Raw genomic sequence first — 14100 nt, 5'->3', positions numbered from 1 at the left:
TTGAGTTCATGTAACAATAATGTGTAGAGTTATTTTCCTGTGACAACATAGCCTCACTCAACTAATAGTCAATAAACCTTTCTTCCTAGAAACCAGTTCTATATATCTTATCCAGAAAGATCCTCATAAAACTATTTATATAATCCATTTCATAATTCAATAGTTATACCAAAGAGAAGAGAAAAAAAAACATATATCATCCAAAAAAAAAAAAGTCTTTTATAGAATCGAATTATATAAAATTTACTTCCCTATCTGCACGCACCGCCCTTGCGTAGCACCTGACTGACAGGTGGGGTTCATCCCGTCGCCCATTCCTGCCACTTTCTCCCGGATCCCCCGCGGCCCGCTCCCCTAATCCAACCTCCCAAACAAACTAGTACTCAAAACCGTACCCCCTCCCGCTCACAGTCACTGACAGCCATGGCCCACCGCGCCGCCGCCCTCCTCGTGCTCCTCCTTCCACTCGCCGCCGCCGCGTCGGAGGTGGCGACCAAGCCGGCGGTGGAGGCAGCGCTGCTGGAGAGGCACGCGGCCCAGCTCGCGAGGCTCGAGGAGCTCACGGACTCGCTCGCCAGGTCCGTCCACGCGCTCCAGTCCGCGCTCTCCAGATCCGCGGAGCCGTATCCCCCGCCGCCGGGCGCTGCGACGGCGGTGGTCGGCGAACGGCCATCCCCGCAGGGGGTGGCGGTCACGAAGCGCCGGCCGGTCTGGTCGGAGCGCTTCCACTTCACGGCGGCCGTGCGGCTCGCGGACGGCGCATACGCCGCCGCGGCGGCCGCGCTGCCCTACGAGGACGCGGACGGGTTCACCAAGTACTTCGCCGTCGGGGACTCCCGCGGCCGCGTCTTCGTCTTCTCCGCCGCGGGGGACACGCTGCTCGAGCTGGAGGCCGCCTCCGGCGAGTCTCAGGTCACCGCGCTACTCGCGTACCTCTCGCCACGCCGCACCGACTGCCTCCTCTTCACCGGCCACGCCGACGGCTCAATCGCCGCGCACAGGCTCATCGAGTCGTCCCCCCACGGCGACGACTGGCTCACCCTCGCAGCCGCGTCCTCCCGTCTCCTCGTCCGCGGCCTCGACGCTGCTCCCGTGGTTCACCTCGAGTCCCACCACACTGGTCGCGCGCGCTACGTCCTCTCCTGCGACGCCGGCGGCCGTATCCGCGTCTTCACCGAGAACGGCACACTCTACGGCACCGCCATCGCCTCGTCAACGCCACTTGCCTTTGTAAAGCAGCGCCTCCTCTTCCTCACGGAGGCCGGTGCCGCCTCCCTCGACCTCCGCTCCATGTCCGTCCGCGAGACGCCTTGCGAGGGTCTTGCTGAAGCGCTCAATGGCACCCGCGTCAAGGCCTACTCCTTTGACCCCTCTGAGCGCTTCAAGGCCTATGGCTTCACGGACGCCGGCGACCTCGTGCATGTCCTGCTGCTTGGTGATGTTTCCAGCCTCAAATGCCGGGTCCGTGCTGTCAAGAAGTCTGAGATTGAGAGCCCCGTTGCGATACAGACGATCAAGGGTTACCTCTTGGTGGCGAACCAAGATAAGATCCTTGTGTACAACACGTCGTCACAGTATTATGGGAGGGTCGGTGTGCCCCGGCCGCTGTTTGCCACAACCATCAAGGACATCAAATCTGTGTTTGCGGATTCTGGTGGCGTGCTGCCCACTGCACCAGCTGGGAAGGCTGTTATTGCAGCAGACCGGGAGAAGCTTGTAATCTTGGGTCTAGGGGATGGCCACATTGCCATCTATCGGTCCAATTTCCCGGTTTACAAGCCAGAGAGCAATGCTGTGGTGTGGAGTGGTCCAGCGCTGCTTTTCCTCTTGTTCTTGATTGGCATTTGGCAAGTATACGTGAAAAAGAAGGATTCATTAGGATGGACACCAGAGGAGACGTTTAACACCTCTGTAACAACTCCAACAGGTAGCCTTTTGAATCATCCAGTTAGTGACCGAGCCTTTGCAGATAGCACAGCAAGAACTGGTGATCGCGGCTATGTGGATGGAACAGGAAGAGCCAGTGATAGAAGCTATGTGGATGCCACTACAAGAACTACAGACCGAGGCTATGCTGAGGCTACTAGGGCCGTGGATATGCGGGGTGGTGCGTTGAGGAGTGCTCCAAGAAGGTATGTGTCCCCTACTAGATATGCAGGGACAACTGGAATTCAATATCGACCTGCCTCAGCTGAGCCTGGTCTTAGGGGTACTCCAGAGCTGAAGTACCGAGGACCAGGTATGGAGCCCCCCGGTTTCCCAAAGAAGAGGGACACATTGTTCTCGAATAATCAGGCTGTAGTAGATGATCATGCTGATTGAGGGTTTGGCTAGGTTGGTGTAGGCAGCCCCCTAAATTTTGATCAGGTTTTGATGGTCCTTGGAGATGCCAGTGATCTACATTTGTGCTGTTGTATGTTGTAACACAAAAGAACGTTGTATTTTATGAGTACATTACGCCCATTTAAATAGGAAAATTTAGGTTTTTGCCATTGCACCAATTGCAGTTTCGATATTTGCCACCACTTTTGTAATATTTAGAATCATGCCACTTGTTTCAAAACTTGTTAGGCTCATGTCACTAGTTGGACTGAACCAGTGGCATGGACCAAACAAGTTTTTGGAACCAGTGGCACGAACTGAATAATTACAAAAGCGATGGCAAAAGCTGAAACGGTAATTGAAGCGATGGCAAGAACCTAAATTTTCCATTTAAATATGATGCTGCAAAAACATCTTTACTGATGTTTTTGTGGGTTGCATTTGTTCACTGTATATTTAATAAGATATGTGCAAGGATATCCAAGTCATTTTGTTATTCTTCTCTCTTTACTGATGTCTGAAAATTGCTGAAGTTTATGATGATTTCTAGCAGTTCTCGGATGTATAATTGGTCTAATACTAAAGGTGTTAGTAATTACTAACTAATAGTACTAAGGTGTCTTTAGTTGCATTTGAAGAATTCTCATAATTTACATTGGGGAAAACCATTAGATTCAGTGAATGAGCTAGCATTGTGGTTGTCCATAAGCCATATCTCAAGATTATGTTGTGTAACAGCAGAGAAAAGATCTTTCAAAACTTGTAATTATGAGACAGCGACACAATTTGCACACTGAAGTTCAATATATCACGTGATACATTTGAACCTGCATTTTCAATCACTATCTGTATCTGATCCCGATCACTATGTTGCATCGAGATAAGGAGGATCTGATCTGCTCATCACTATCTTTGAAGATATTTTGCTAGTTGTTGATGATGCAACATCATCTTAAGCTGTCGATACTGACATTGGGCTGGTTATAGCCTGTAGCTGACTAATTCTGTATTTTTCTTGGCATCATGTGTGGCTCCTTTGATCTGCTTCCCATCTGGATGACAACAAATTCGGGCACCTGAGATTTATCTTACCATCACTTAACCTGCTTCTACTCCAAATTTTGCATTATGACAAGAACCTGACTGTAAAGATTTTATTTTTCCGACGGTGGTTGTAAAGATTCGTGTTGGACCATGGAGTTCAGTCTGATGTATGTAAATGGATGTGAATCATTTCACAGTCTGAAATGCTTGCATACAGGTTGGCAAATGAGTTTGCATATTTTCTCCTTCCTGGAGGTGGTAATTTGTTGTGCTTTGATATGACCCGTGTTTAACATCAATGGTTTGAACAGGCTCAAATTTCAGTTGAACTGGCTCCCAAAGATGGCACTTTGTGTCCATCCTGTTCCAAAATCTGTGGCTTCAAGGTTTTCTACAGTTGTACAGTTGTCGCTAGAGTGAAAGGCTTAGCACATTTGTCGCAAGCAAATAGTCAAATCAACAGTATTGACGAATTTCATGAAGATCCTGTTCAATGTTGATCCAAGAATTTGCTCAAATCTTGTGCTGGAGTGGGCAGCACCAAGCCAACAGTATTGATGAATTGCATGATGTTTACATTCCTCAGCAGCATATCACAAAAAAAGAACTGCTCTCTAACACGGGCTGAGATAAATTGTTGCCACCAATGGCTCGCACAACAGAAGCAGATAGGAGACAACATAGAAGCGGATAGGAGAACGACACAGCATAAACTTGAAGTAGCAAATTAGAGAAACAACACCATGCAGTGACATAAGAAAACAACATAATTCTTTACTGCTTGCTGGAGAATTTCACCTACAGAATTCATCCAAAGGCAAGTAACCTGTATAGCAACAGAACACCATATGGTGATACGGAAAAGAATGCAATTCTTTACTGCCTGGTAGAAAATTTCACCAAGGAACAGAATTCCATTGAATGACAGGTAATAAGCTGCAAGCCCCAATGTTTGCTCACAGTTAAAGTGAAAATCGCCAAATGTCCTTACTGTAGTTCATTTTATTCCATTTAGGACCTAGAAAAGAAACTTTGGCTTCATGGTGGAAACAAATCACTGAACCAGCTTCTCTCGCCTACTCAGTTGACTTGACGATGAAGTTCTGGCGGCTGATAGGGTTCATGATGACCGGTGGTCCAGCGGTGCGAGGCCAAGCCTGGAACTTGGTGTCCGTTGCTTGCCACCACTCCTTTTCAGAAACAGTCTTAGGGATGCTACCTGTGTCCCAAGAATGAAGCAGCTTAGATCCAAATTTACACGGAATAAGGCACAGGCTTCCCACAGGAATCTATGTAGGATGACACTCACCTCCAAACGCCTTCTTGTCGGAAACAAATGTGTCACACAGATACGCAATGGCAAAGGATCCGACCAGTGAGCCGACAATGTAGCCAGTCGTCATTTTTGCTGCAAAACCATGAATTGAAGTACAAACTATGAGGTCTGGTAAACAACGAATTGTACAGAAACTATCTGCATTTGTAGGTAGAAGCATGGTATATGCAGGCCTGAAAATAGTTCGCCATAAACGAGGCCCAACCAAACTATAAGATCAGATGCTTTCTCATATACACTGAAGAGAGATAAAGAGAACAAAATCCAGCAAGCAGAGTTGGCCAACACCGAAGTTAAGGGAAGGCATGCTTTTTGCGCAAAACGCAAGTGTGCAGATATATTTTTTTTCTTCACAACAAACGACTGAACCATCAGCTACTTAGCAGGTCACATTAGCTACATCCAGCATTTGTCCTCGTGAAACAAGGGATACTATGAATCTAGTCAGACTTAAGGTGACAGAAATGTATGCACGGTACAATTGAAACCACGATGACAATATAACTTGACTATGATCGGTTTAGTCCGAATACAGTATGACACCTGATTTACACTTCAATACCACAATCCAAAGGCATGAAAGAAATGCACTACTCATGAGGTATTTGGTACGAGGAAACGGTGTTGGTCCTTCATGATACGGTGAACACGGAGGAAACAGAGATTGCCAAATCCATCCCCAAATCAAGACCGTAATAGATCACGACGTAATCGCCCCCGCCCCCCTCAAGACGCGAGCCAAGCGATCCAACGATTTAGTCTGGGACACTCTACGATCCCATCAGATGGCACCGGATCCAGCAAGCAGGACACCCCCGATCGTCAAGCCAAGCTACTCGAATTCGAACCGAAACCACGAGGACCGTATACAGATCTACCGAACTGGTACCTACCGCGTGCACGAGCCCTACGAATCTCGCAGGATTAGATGGACGATCCGTCGCAACAGAGCAAGGGAAAGCGGGTGAGCACCTGAGGATCGGTTTCGTTTCGTCCGCCGCCGCCCGGTGGGAGGGAGGAGAGGTGAGCCGCGTGCGTGGGAGGAAGACCCGAGTCCCGAGGAGAGGGATGAGATCGGAAAAGGGCTTCTCGGGGCAGTCTTGGGCCTTTTGGGCTGGGCCGCTTGTTTGGGCCTTTTGGTGACCAAATGGGCCTACTTTTCGTCGACCATCACTTACACATTGCAAAAAAAATCCTTTAAAAAGAAATTACACAGTGCAAAACCTCACAAAAAACAAGCTTTTAAAATATTTCAAAATTTGACTACTAATAAATTTAAAATATTTAGTCCAAAAACATAAAATCATGTGTAAATTTGGCTTAAAAAATACTTTCATAACTCATAAACCTATTGAATCTTATAAATATATTTTAATAAAAAATAGTGGTTAAAGTTACGCAGACTATATTATAATCAAAACGAAAGAGAGTACTTGGACAAGATTACTCACTGAAAAAGACTTGCACCAGATTAGTAGAAATGGTTGGGCTGTTTGGTTGCTCGGTCTATTTTGGGAGGAAGGAAAAAAAGTGGTTTAGAGTTAGGTCACCTTGCATTGGTTTTTTGCTTCGCTGGGTTCCTTTTCCGGATGGACGCGTTCCATTTCTTTCCTCGACCAAAAGCAAAAGGAAGCAGCAAAGAAAAGCTCGTGCACCGCGTCCACCGCAGGACTCCCGCTCCGGTACTATGCAGGTGGGCCCCGCCGACCGTTGCACCGTGGACCATGCCAGAGCAGGACACGACCCCACCCTCGAACAGGCAGACGTGGCGGCAGTCGCTGACACGTGGGCCCGCACTCAGTGGCGCGGCGTGGTCCAGCTCCCAATTCCCAAAGCGAAGCCCTGGTACGAACGCAACCCCCCCCCCCCCCCCAAAAGGTGGAAATTCCTCGCCGTCGGACCCAAGCGCGAGATTGTTCTCCGTTGCTTCGCTCGCGGTCGCAGCTGCAGTGCCGGCGTGAGCGAAGGAGATCACCAGAAGGAGAAGGGGGGTGAGGAGAAGTAGAAGGGAGGAGAGGTTGGTGAGAGGTAGGCGTGTGGGTGGGTGGAGATGGAGAGGAAGGTGGTGGCGGTGTGCGCGGTGGTCGGCTTCCTCGGCGTCCTCTCTGCGGCGCTCGGCTTCGCGGCGGAGGGCACGCGCGTCAAGGTTCGTTTTCGCCCCCTCCGCTCCTTCTCCCCGCGCCGGCCAGTTCTTGATCGATGCTCCGTGCCCTCTGCTGTCCAGTTCTTGGAATGGATGGGCTCCGCTTGCTTGCTCGCTCGCGTTAGATCTCGCTTTCCTTCCGGGGAGTTCTGGTGGAGGACTAGGCAAGATTGGGCATGTTCTTGTCCAAGAGTGGGTAGTAGTTAGCCGCGGTTCCTTTTGCTGTGTACAGATTCTGCTTGTGCGTGATGGAAAGGTTGATTTTTAGGGCTCTGGATCTTGCGTTTGTGCGGTGGGGGTGGTAATAGTAAGTGTGTTACGCTGGTGTCAAGACTCAACTGTTTTTAAGGCCCATGTTTAAAGCTGAAACTATGGGGGGTAGAGTGAATGACTGGCGTAGTCTGGTTGAAATTCGCCCCACAGAAGGTAACGAGTGAATCAGGATTTCTCATTTTCTGCCCTTTAGCATTGTTCATCTTTAGGTTTAGGCTCGTATGTCCAAATAACTTGATGCTTGCTTATTTGTGTAGCTGGATGTCTGGATATAGCAAGGATTAATTTGGGTTTTTATCTATTTATTTATGAAACAGCTAAACGCATATTTGTTTGAGGTTTAATTGCTGTCACCCTCAATACAAATCCTACTGCACATAGACATATTTGCTTATTTCCGTTGTTCTCTTGATGCGTGGGCACACACTATTCTACATTAAGTGCATTCAGTGTCATGTTTATTGTGTAGGATACATATATGCGTGTTAGCGATATCAATTCTATCTTTTTGTCTTCCAAGTTAACTTTACCAGAAGACTTTATACCACCAAATATGAGTATATTAGCTATTAAGAATTGATTGTTTCACTATGTGTGGTCTAATGACATTCTTCAAATGGCAGTCATAACATTGCGAAGCAAATTCTTTACTGTTTTGCATATGCCAAGTATAATATGTATTGCTTTGTTCATGCAGGTTTCGGACGTGCAAACAACTTCCCCAGGTGAATGCATATACCCAAGAAGCCCAGCCTTAGCGCTCGGGTTGATATCTGCCGTCGCTCTTATGGTCGCACAGTCTATTATAAATACAGTTGCTGGTTGCATCTGTTGTAAGAGACATCCAGTTCCCCCAGACACTAACTGGAGTGTAGCTCTGATCTCATTCATCATATCTTGGTAACATTCTGTCCTTGAAGTTTGTTATCTGTTTTATTCTCCTCTCATATCGTGTAGAATTCAACGTAGCCTTGTTGTATTTCAGCTTAATATTAAAGGATTCCCCATATTTTTAGGTTACATGAAACACCATATGTAGCCTTGACAAGATAGTGATAGATCGGATACTAGTCACTTCTTTCATGTTATTGCTCGAGGACTGTCTTGAGTTCTTGACTGGCATTTCTCACTTAGCTATTCTTGATTTTGCATTAAGAATACACCCATTATAACAAAAAAATGCAGCATTGATGCCCTTATATCTGCAGCCTTTACTAAAATACATGTGTTCCTTGGAAGTAGCACATATGAGTTGTCCACATGCTCGATTAATATAATACAATAGCTTTTGCATAGATCCCAAGTACAAGTTACAATGTGCTATCCTATTCTACATTTTGCCTGGAACATTTTGTTGTCTTGTTTAGTTTTGTAAGTTGTGATTTACATTTTGTTGTCTTGCAAAGAATTGATTCTTGATACTACAGTGTTGTCAATATGCAATTTTTTGTTGCTAGTTGTTAGCACTTGATAACAGCATCCTGATAATTGTTAGATTCTGCAGGTGCACTTTCATAATTGCGTTCCTTCTCCTGCTGACGGGAGCTGCACTGAATGATCAGAGAGGTGCGGAGAATATGTACTTCGGTAGCTTCTGCTATGTTGTGAAGCCAGGGGTCTTCTCCGGGGGAGCAGTGCTATCCCTTGCCAGCGTGGCGCTGGCGATAGTTTACTATGTTGCCCTCTCATCTTTGAAGAACCCTCCATCAACATTTCCCCAGCAGAACCAAGGCATCGCAATGGGCCAACCTGTGATCCCACAACAGAGCAGCGAGCCAGTGTTTGTCCATGAGGACACTTATAATCGGCAGCAGTTCCCGTGACTATGATCTTTGTTTCAAGTGCAACTCTGATGATGCTCCTATGTTTGGTTTGTATAGCTTGCAGGTTAGAACAATAGTAGTCGCCATTATTGTTAGCAAGATTCAAGTTTTTTTTTCCTCTCCTCTTTATTGAGTACTGTCGCGGCATGCCTGTTTCATCTATATGGATCTTTTATTTGAAATGAACTGGGTAATGTTGAAGAGAGCTTCATATCTAGCTTGTTTTTAAATGTTGAGGTTCTATACGATGGATGGATGTGGAGCAATGATCTCCCTTGTACACCGAATGGTATTGCATTCAGAAATAAGAAGAAACGGTCGATGCCAGCTCCTCCCTGAACTGAGCAATGGTGTCATGGATGATGTCGTCGGGGCGCACCGTCGCATCGACCTCGGTGATCCCCTCGGCCTCGTCCATCTCCAGCAGGTTGAGCTGGCTTTGCAGCAAGCTCGCCGGCATGAAGTGCTTCCCTTCGGTCGACCTCCTCTTCATCCTTTCAGAGATCACTTCAGCTGACGCCTTGAGGCACACAAACTTCACCCTGCTGGTGGCGTAGCCCCCTGGTTTGTAGCTCCGGTCTGCTGCCCGGAGGATCTCCCTGTACTTCAGCTGCAACGCCGAGCAGCTGACGGCCACATCCTCGCCACGGTCCAGCTGCTCCCGGATGGCGTCCTGGAGGGACTCCAGCCATGGGGTGCGGTCGGTGTCAGAAAGCGGGATGCCCTTGCTCATCTTTGCTATTCTCCGTGGAAAGGGAAGAGTAGAAAAGTTCAGAATGTGTGAAGTGGCCTTCAGTTCAGGTGAAATTCAGAGATGATAAAATCGCAAGAGATGCAAAGATTTCAGAATGTGTACCTTTGTTTGCCTGGGAATGGTAGTCATCTGCTTCGATGAAGCTGCAACCCAAGGCTTGAGCAAGCAGTGCCGCAACAGTCCTGCAGATCCGCAGGAACAAATATTGTGTTCAGTTCCTGGGACATTGTCCTATCATAGTTCAGTTCTTCTAGGGCACAAAAATGTTGAAGAAAACAAAACGCAGGGCTATTTCTAAATCTGAATTGTCATAAATGTATCCTTCTCAAAAAAAAAAAAAAAAAAAAAAAAGTGGTGGCTGCTTTCTCCTGTTTCTTGTGAATGCCAAGAAAGAGATGCGGGAGCATTGGCATCGACATCAGAATGCTGGCACAATGCATTTCATGCCATGATCTGCAGATAATGTTTTTATATCTATGAAGCATGAGGTATGAAAAGAGTTCATTCAAGCTATCAGGTAAGCCCCCAAAAGCAACAGAATCCGTGTACAACCCCCAAAATACAAGGCGAAGTAACTGGATCTGATGATCTTACGATTTGCCGCAGCCGCTGACTCCCATGATCACAATCGCCAATCCTGCAACCCCAATTGTACAAGAAGATCGGTTAGCAGCCAGCCACCCAATCCCAACCACTGCTTGTTAGCACTGAACTACTGGTCCTATCCTCTTCTTTGTTTATTCATTGGAGCAGGTATGATCAGTTCAGAGCATAGTCACGCAATTCCAGGTGGAAAGATTTTGACAAGACGGGATCAGATTGTTTCTATGTTCCCGGGACGAGGAATACGGCATGGTTCCATGTCCCGGTGACTATGGTTCAGAGTTCAGATCGCAACCTGAGCAATTCAGAACTGAATCTCTTGTTAGATTTTTACTTGGAGCACAGTAACAGGTGCAGAGGAGCCGGGTAGAGGGGTCATCTACCTCTCTCTTCCTCTTCCTTCTCTCTATTTTCTTCTTCCTCTCCCTCATCAATGGCAAAAAAAATTGTTGGGTAGCTCAGGGGGCTTTCATTGGCTGCGAACCAGTAGGATCCGCCCCTGAGCATCAAGGGAGATGAACTGAATCCATTGGCGGTTGGATCATAGATGCGGTGAATTCAATTTTTCAATTTCTCAAGAAATCGAGGAGACAGGAAGTACAGGAGATTGGTCTTACTAACCTGGATGTGCGAGGGGATCGGAGCCGGCCATGGCGCTCTCTCTCTTTAGAGCTCCCTCCCTCTCTCCCTCTCTTCAATGGAGACTGGAGAGGATAGCGAGTTGACAGACACCGACGACGGCAACAACTGCTGCGCTTGTTATCGGGTCCATTTCGTTGGGCTAACGGGCTCATTTCTAGACCCGGGATGCTCAAGTTGCAAAGTCAAAAGAACAGGGTTATTTCGTTTAAAAATATCGTTTTAAAAGAACAGGGTTATAAAGGCACCGTCTGCAAATCTGTTTGGAGATCTACGAATATGCGATTTTAATTTTGTTTTTTAAAAATATTCAAACAATGGGTAGTTTGGCTTATACAAGAATATGAACACCACTGCATTTGAGGAATCATCCTAACAGTATTCTAATTAACTATTAAGTCGATTATTTTCTTAATTACGACTTCAACGATTAATCAAAATACCGCTATGATAATCCTGATACGTATTTTATGTCTAAGATCGGAACACATGTCTTTTTCAACATGAAACATCATAATAAAGCTTAAGAAAAAGTAAATAATTAACATTATATTACAAATTATTAAACATGCACCAAGTTAATATGGCTTACAATAAAAAATAGCTAGAAAGAGACTAAAATCTGCTCAACTTCTAACTAACAAAAGAAACTACGTAGCAGAAATAAAAGCTAAAGATAACAGAAAATGGGTGAAGCTATATGCCCTTAGGCTTCATCCGGAACGTGCGATCTCCAAGATTAGGATGCACTACTCATTCCAAGCACTCACATCGATGGGCGTGAAGTAACAAAAAACTAACTCCTCCTCACCTGCAAAACCTGTAGAGCAGCTGAGTACGAAGGTACTCGTAAAATTTAATCCATAACAGGCACTTATAAATAACTTGACTTCAAGAATGATGTATTGGGACGTTAGCAGGAATACGACTATATAGTTAAGTAAATTCATATGCGAAAGTAAATTTAACATAAATATATGTGAGTATCTATATTTGATCAAAGTAACAAACTAACCTATAAATATCAATTGAACATAATATAAAAGGAACCATAATAGTAACATCCATAACGAACAATCTCAACACATCAACCATACCAAATCACATTCGTAACCCTACGATTGGTGCAAATGGATAAAAACATGTTCATGGTTGAGAGCACGGCATTTCGAAATGTTTTTATACCCTGCATGAGTACTCCTTTACCTACACACCTTGAGGATCATACGACTTGCATGACCACACAGTTCCATACAAAGTGTACTCATGTCAACCTTTTTCAATAAGCCCCGGCCATTTGATCATATACCGATAGCTGCGAGGGTTATCTAGAACTATTCTCGGAGCAAACTAGATACCCCAACCAACCTCATACCTGACACCATAGACCCACACGCCAAAAAACTATAACTACAAAGTTAATTAGCTTATCATTCCCATATACGATATGTAATTAGCACGGAAAGTGCTAAAAACAACTGCAATAACGATCGATGCTTAAACGATGCAAGTGGTCTACGGTGTCTGGGACCCTCTCTCGACCTACTCAGGGGAACTCCACATCCAGGCAGGATAAACACCCCTAACACCGCTCACATCTCGTCTCATCCTCACCACTCATCCAACCAACACCATCAACCCATCATTGTGATCATTGTGTAAGTAATTAAAGCCTATGCTGGCGAATGACAAAATATTTTACTGCTCGACTTCTACCGAGGACCTAAGCATTTACTAAGCATCACGAGTAATATTTTAAGTTAGACAACATCATATTGAACCTAGGCTACAAGGATACGGATCAACCATTATGCAAGATAGGAGAATTAGTGCATCAGCATAGGTTCTACCCATCATAAACCCAACATCTACTTGAACTCATGCATAACATACATAAAGCATATTTATCACATCATATCATACGAGATCCAAAGTATTAGGAGAAATATGCTTATATGTTTGCCTTGCTGCTCAGGTGTTTGCCTTATGCTACCCATGCAACACTCGTAAAACTCCGGCAGACTGACGTCACCTTCAACCACAGTCACGACACGCTTTGGTTCTTCGTTCACTAAAGAAGAACGGATGCAATAATAAGCATAAATGAAATTCACAATATATACTACAATATGCATAACAACAAGCTAAATGTGTAAGACATACATAGAAATAATGGAAATTTGAAATTTAAACAACGTTGGAAAAGTAATAGGAGGACGGAGACTCCGGGTTAAACTTGGAGTATCCGTGTTCCAAAACTTTCGGATTAGGAATCTCGGTTAGTAATTTTTGAAATAACCCGGAATCTCCTTGTGAGTCTGGATACTCTGGATTGGACCGGACACTCCGAGAAAGGCTCTGAGTGGGGCTTTCGGCTATTTACCCGGACCCTCCAGGTCGAGTTTGGATACTTCAGATTGGGCCGGACGCTCCGGGTTGATCCGGACTATCCGGGTTCTGGCCGAGTTCTAGACTCGAATTGCACCCTAAATCATCATAGTTCCCGAGGACAATTCAATGAGGTTTCTCTAGGTTTACTCGGAGTATCCGGGTCAATCTGGATTATCCGTGTTGTCCAGATAGACTGCTTCAAGAGGAAATCTCGGTCGATTTGATTTGTAAGCTTCTCCAAATCAAAGGAAAACATGTTTGAGAGAGTTTATAGAGTCTAAAACTTACTCACCAACCTAGCAATACGATTTCTAACTCAAAACTCACCCAAATCCTCATTTTAGCTTCAAAGCTTATGAACTCAAAAACTTTGCAACCGAAGCTTCAAACTCAGGATTCATCCAACCAAAAAGTGCATATATGCCATGGGAGCCTAGAAGACTCACCCAAGATGCTTTACCGAGCCTGGGGACCGCGGTTGAAGGAGAAAAAGCTCGAAAAGAGGAAGAACACTGGTACTTCTTGTGCTTCAACCAAGAACACCAATAGATATCAAAACCGACTCGAATCCTTCAGGAAAACGAAAATAAATTGGATGGATGGATAACCCATGAGTTTGTGATTGCGTGAGTACCATATGCACACCTCGATTCTTTCTCTTGAGGTGAGATTTTGGGGGAGAAGGGGAGAGCTTGAGAGGGGAGCTCCTCTCCTTGTCTTGGCCGGTTGAGGGAGTGAGGGAGCACGGGAGTAGAGTGAGGGAGTGGTTGGG

The 14100-nt window shown here is 45.7% G+C and overlaps 4 protein-coding genes across 4 annotated transcripts; 2 read left to right on the top strand and 2 right to left on the bottom strand.

Moving 5' to 3' along the window:
• The first annotated feature begins 286 nt into the window (after positions 1-286).
• On the top strand, positions 287-2818 carry LOC133926118 (uncharacterized membrane protein At1g75140-like). Its single transcript, XM_062371890.1, has one exon. The coding sequence runs from the start codon at positions 424-426 to the stop codon at positions 2320-2322; it is 1899 nt and encodes a 632-aa protein (XP_062227874.1). The 5' UTR covers positions 287-423; the 3' UTR covers positions 2323-2818.
• A 1297-nt stretch (positions 2819-4115) lies between these two features.
• LOC133926117 (uncharacterized) lies at positions 4116-5750 on the bottom strand. Its single transcript, XM_062371889.1, has 3 exons — positions 5675-5750; positions 4676-4774; positions 4116-4585 (listed from the first exon to the last, which is right to left on the bottom strand). Exons 2-3 carry the CDS (start codon positions 4767-4769, stop codon positions 4443-4445), a joined length of 237 nt encoding a protein of 78 aa, XP_062227873.1. The 5' UTR covers positions 4770-4774; positions 5675-5750; the 3' UTR covers positions 4116-4442.
• A 798-nt stretch (positions 5751-6548) lies between these two features.
• On the top strand, positions 6549-9171 carry LOC133926115 (protein MODIFYING WALL LIGNIN-2-like). The gene is made up of 3 exons (XM_062371886.1): positions 6549-6848; positions 7816-8018; positions 8623-9171. The coding sequence occupies exons 1-3, from the start codon at positions 6753-6755 to the stop codon at positions 8939-8941; spliced, it is 618 nt and encodes a 205-aa protein (XP_062227870.1). The 5' UTR covers positions 6549-6752; the 3' UTR covers positions 8942-9171.
• On the bottom strand, positions 9133-11050 carry LOC133926116 (gluconokinase-like). The gene is made up of 4 exons (XM_062371887.1): positions 10920-11050; positions 10290-10332; positions 9798-9877; positions 9133-9679 (listed from the first exon to the last, which is right to left on the bottom strand). Exons 1-4 carry the CDS (start codon positions 10948-10950, stop codon positions 9240-9242), a joined length of 594 nt encoding a protein of 197 aa, XP_062227871.1. The 5' UTR covers positions 10951-11050; the 3' UTR covers positions 9133-9239.
• Between the last annotated feature and the right edge of the window lie 3050 nt (positions 11051-14100).

The sequence above is a fragment of the Phragmites australis genome, chromosome 8 (genome assembly GCF_958298935.1).
Source record: "Phragmites australis chromosome 8, lpPhrAust1.1, whole genome shotgun sequence".
Taxonomy (NCBI): domain Eukaryota; kingdom Viridiplantae; phylum Streptophyta; class Magnoliopsida; order Poales; family Poaceae; genus Phragmites; species Phragmites australis.
Note: the sequence above shows the minus strand (reverse complement) of the source record. Positions and strands in the feature narration are given on the sequence as shown.

What these genes read in the sequence shown, in the direction of transcription:
- LOC133926118 (XM_062371890.1), top strand. Translation starts at nt 424, where the DNA reads ATGGCCCACCGCGCCGCCGCCCTCCTCGTGCTCCTCCTTCCACTCGCC.
- LOC133926117 (XM_062371889.1), bottom strand. Translation starts at nt 4,769, where the DNA reads ATGACGACTGGCTACATTGTCGGCTCACTGGTCGGATCCTTTGCCATT. An exon ending in CGACAAGAAGGCGTTTGGAG is followed by an intron (nt 4,586 to 4,675) that starts GTGAGTGTCATC and finishes CTTGGGACACAG; the next exon opens with GTAGCATCCCTAAGACTGTT.
- LOC133926115 (XM_062371886.1), top strand. Translation starts at nt 6,753, where the DNA reads ATGGAGAGGAAGGTGGTGGCGGTGTGCGCGGTGGTCGGCTTCCTCGGC. An exon ending in CGGAGGGCACGCGCGTCAAG is followed by an intron (nt 6,849 to 7,815) that starts GTTCGTTTTCGC and finishes TTGTTCATGCAG; the next exon opens with GTTTCGGACGTGCAAACAAC. An exon ending in ATCTCATTCATCATATCTTG is followed by an intron (nt 8,019 to 8,622) that starts GTAACATTCTGT and finishes TAGATTCTGCAG; the next exon opens with GTGCACTTTCATAATTGCGT.
- LOC133926116 (XM_062371887.1), bottom strand. Translation starts at nt 10,950, where the DNA reads ATGGCCGGCTCCGATCCCCTCGCACATCCAG. An exon ending in CGATCCCCTCGCACATCCAG is followed by an intron (nt 10,333 to 10,919) that starts GTTAGTAAGACC and finishes TTGGGGTTGCAG; the next exon opens with GATTGGCGATTGTGATCATG. An exon ending in GTCAGCGGCTGCGGCAAATC is followed by an intron (nt 9,878 to 10,289) that starts GTAAGATCATCA and finishes GCGGATCTGCAG; the next exon opens with GACTGTTGCGGCACTGCTTG.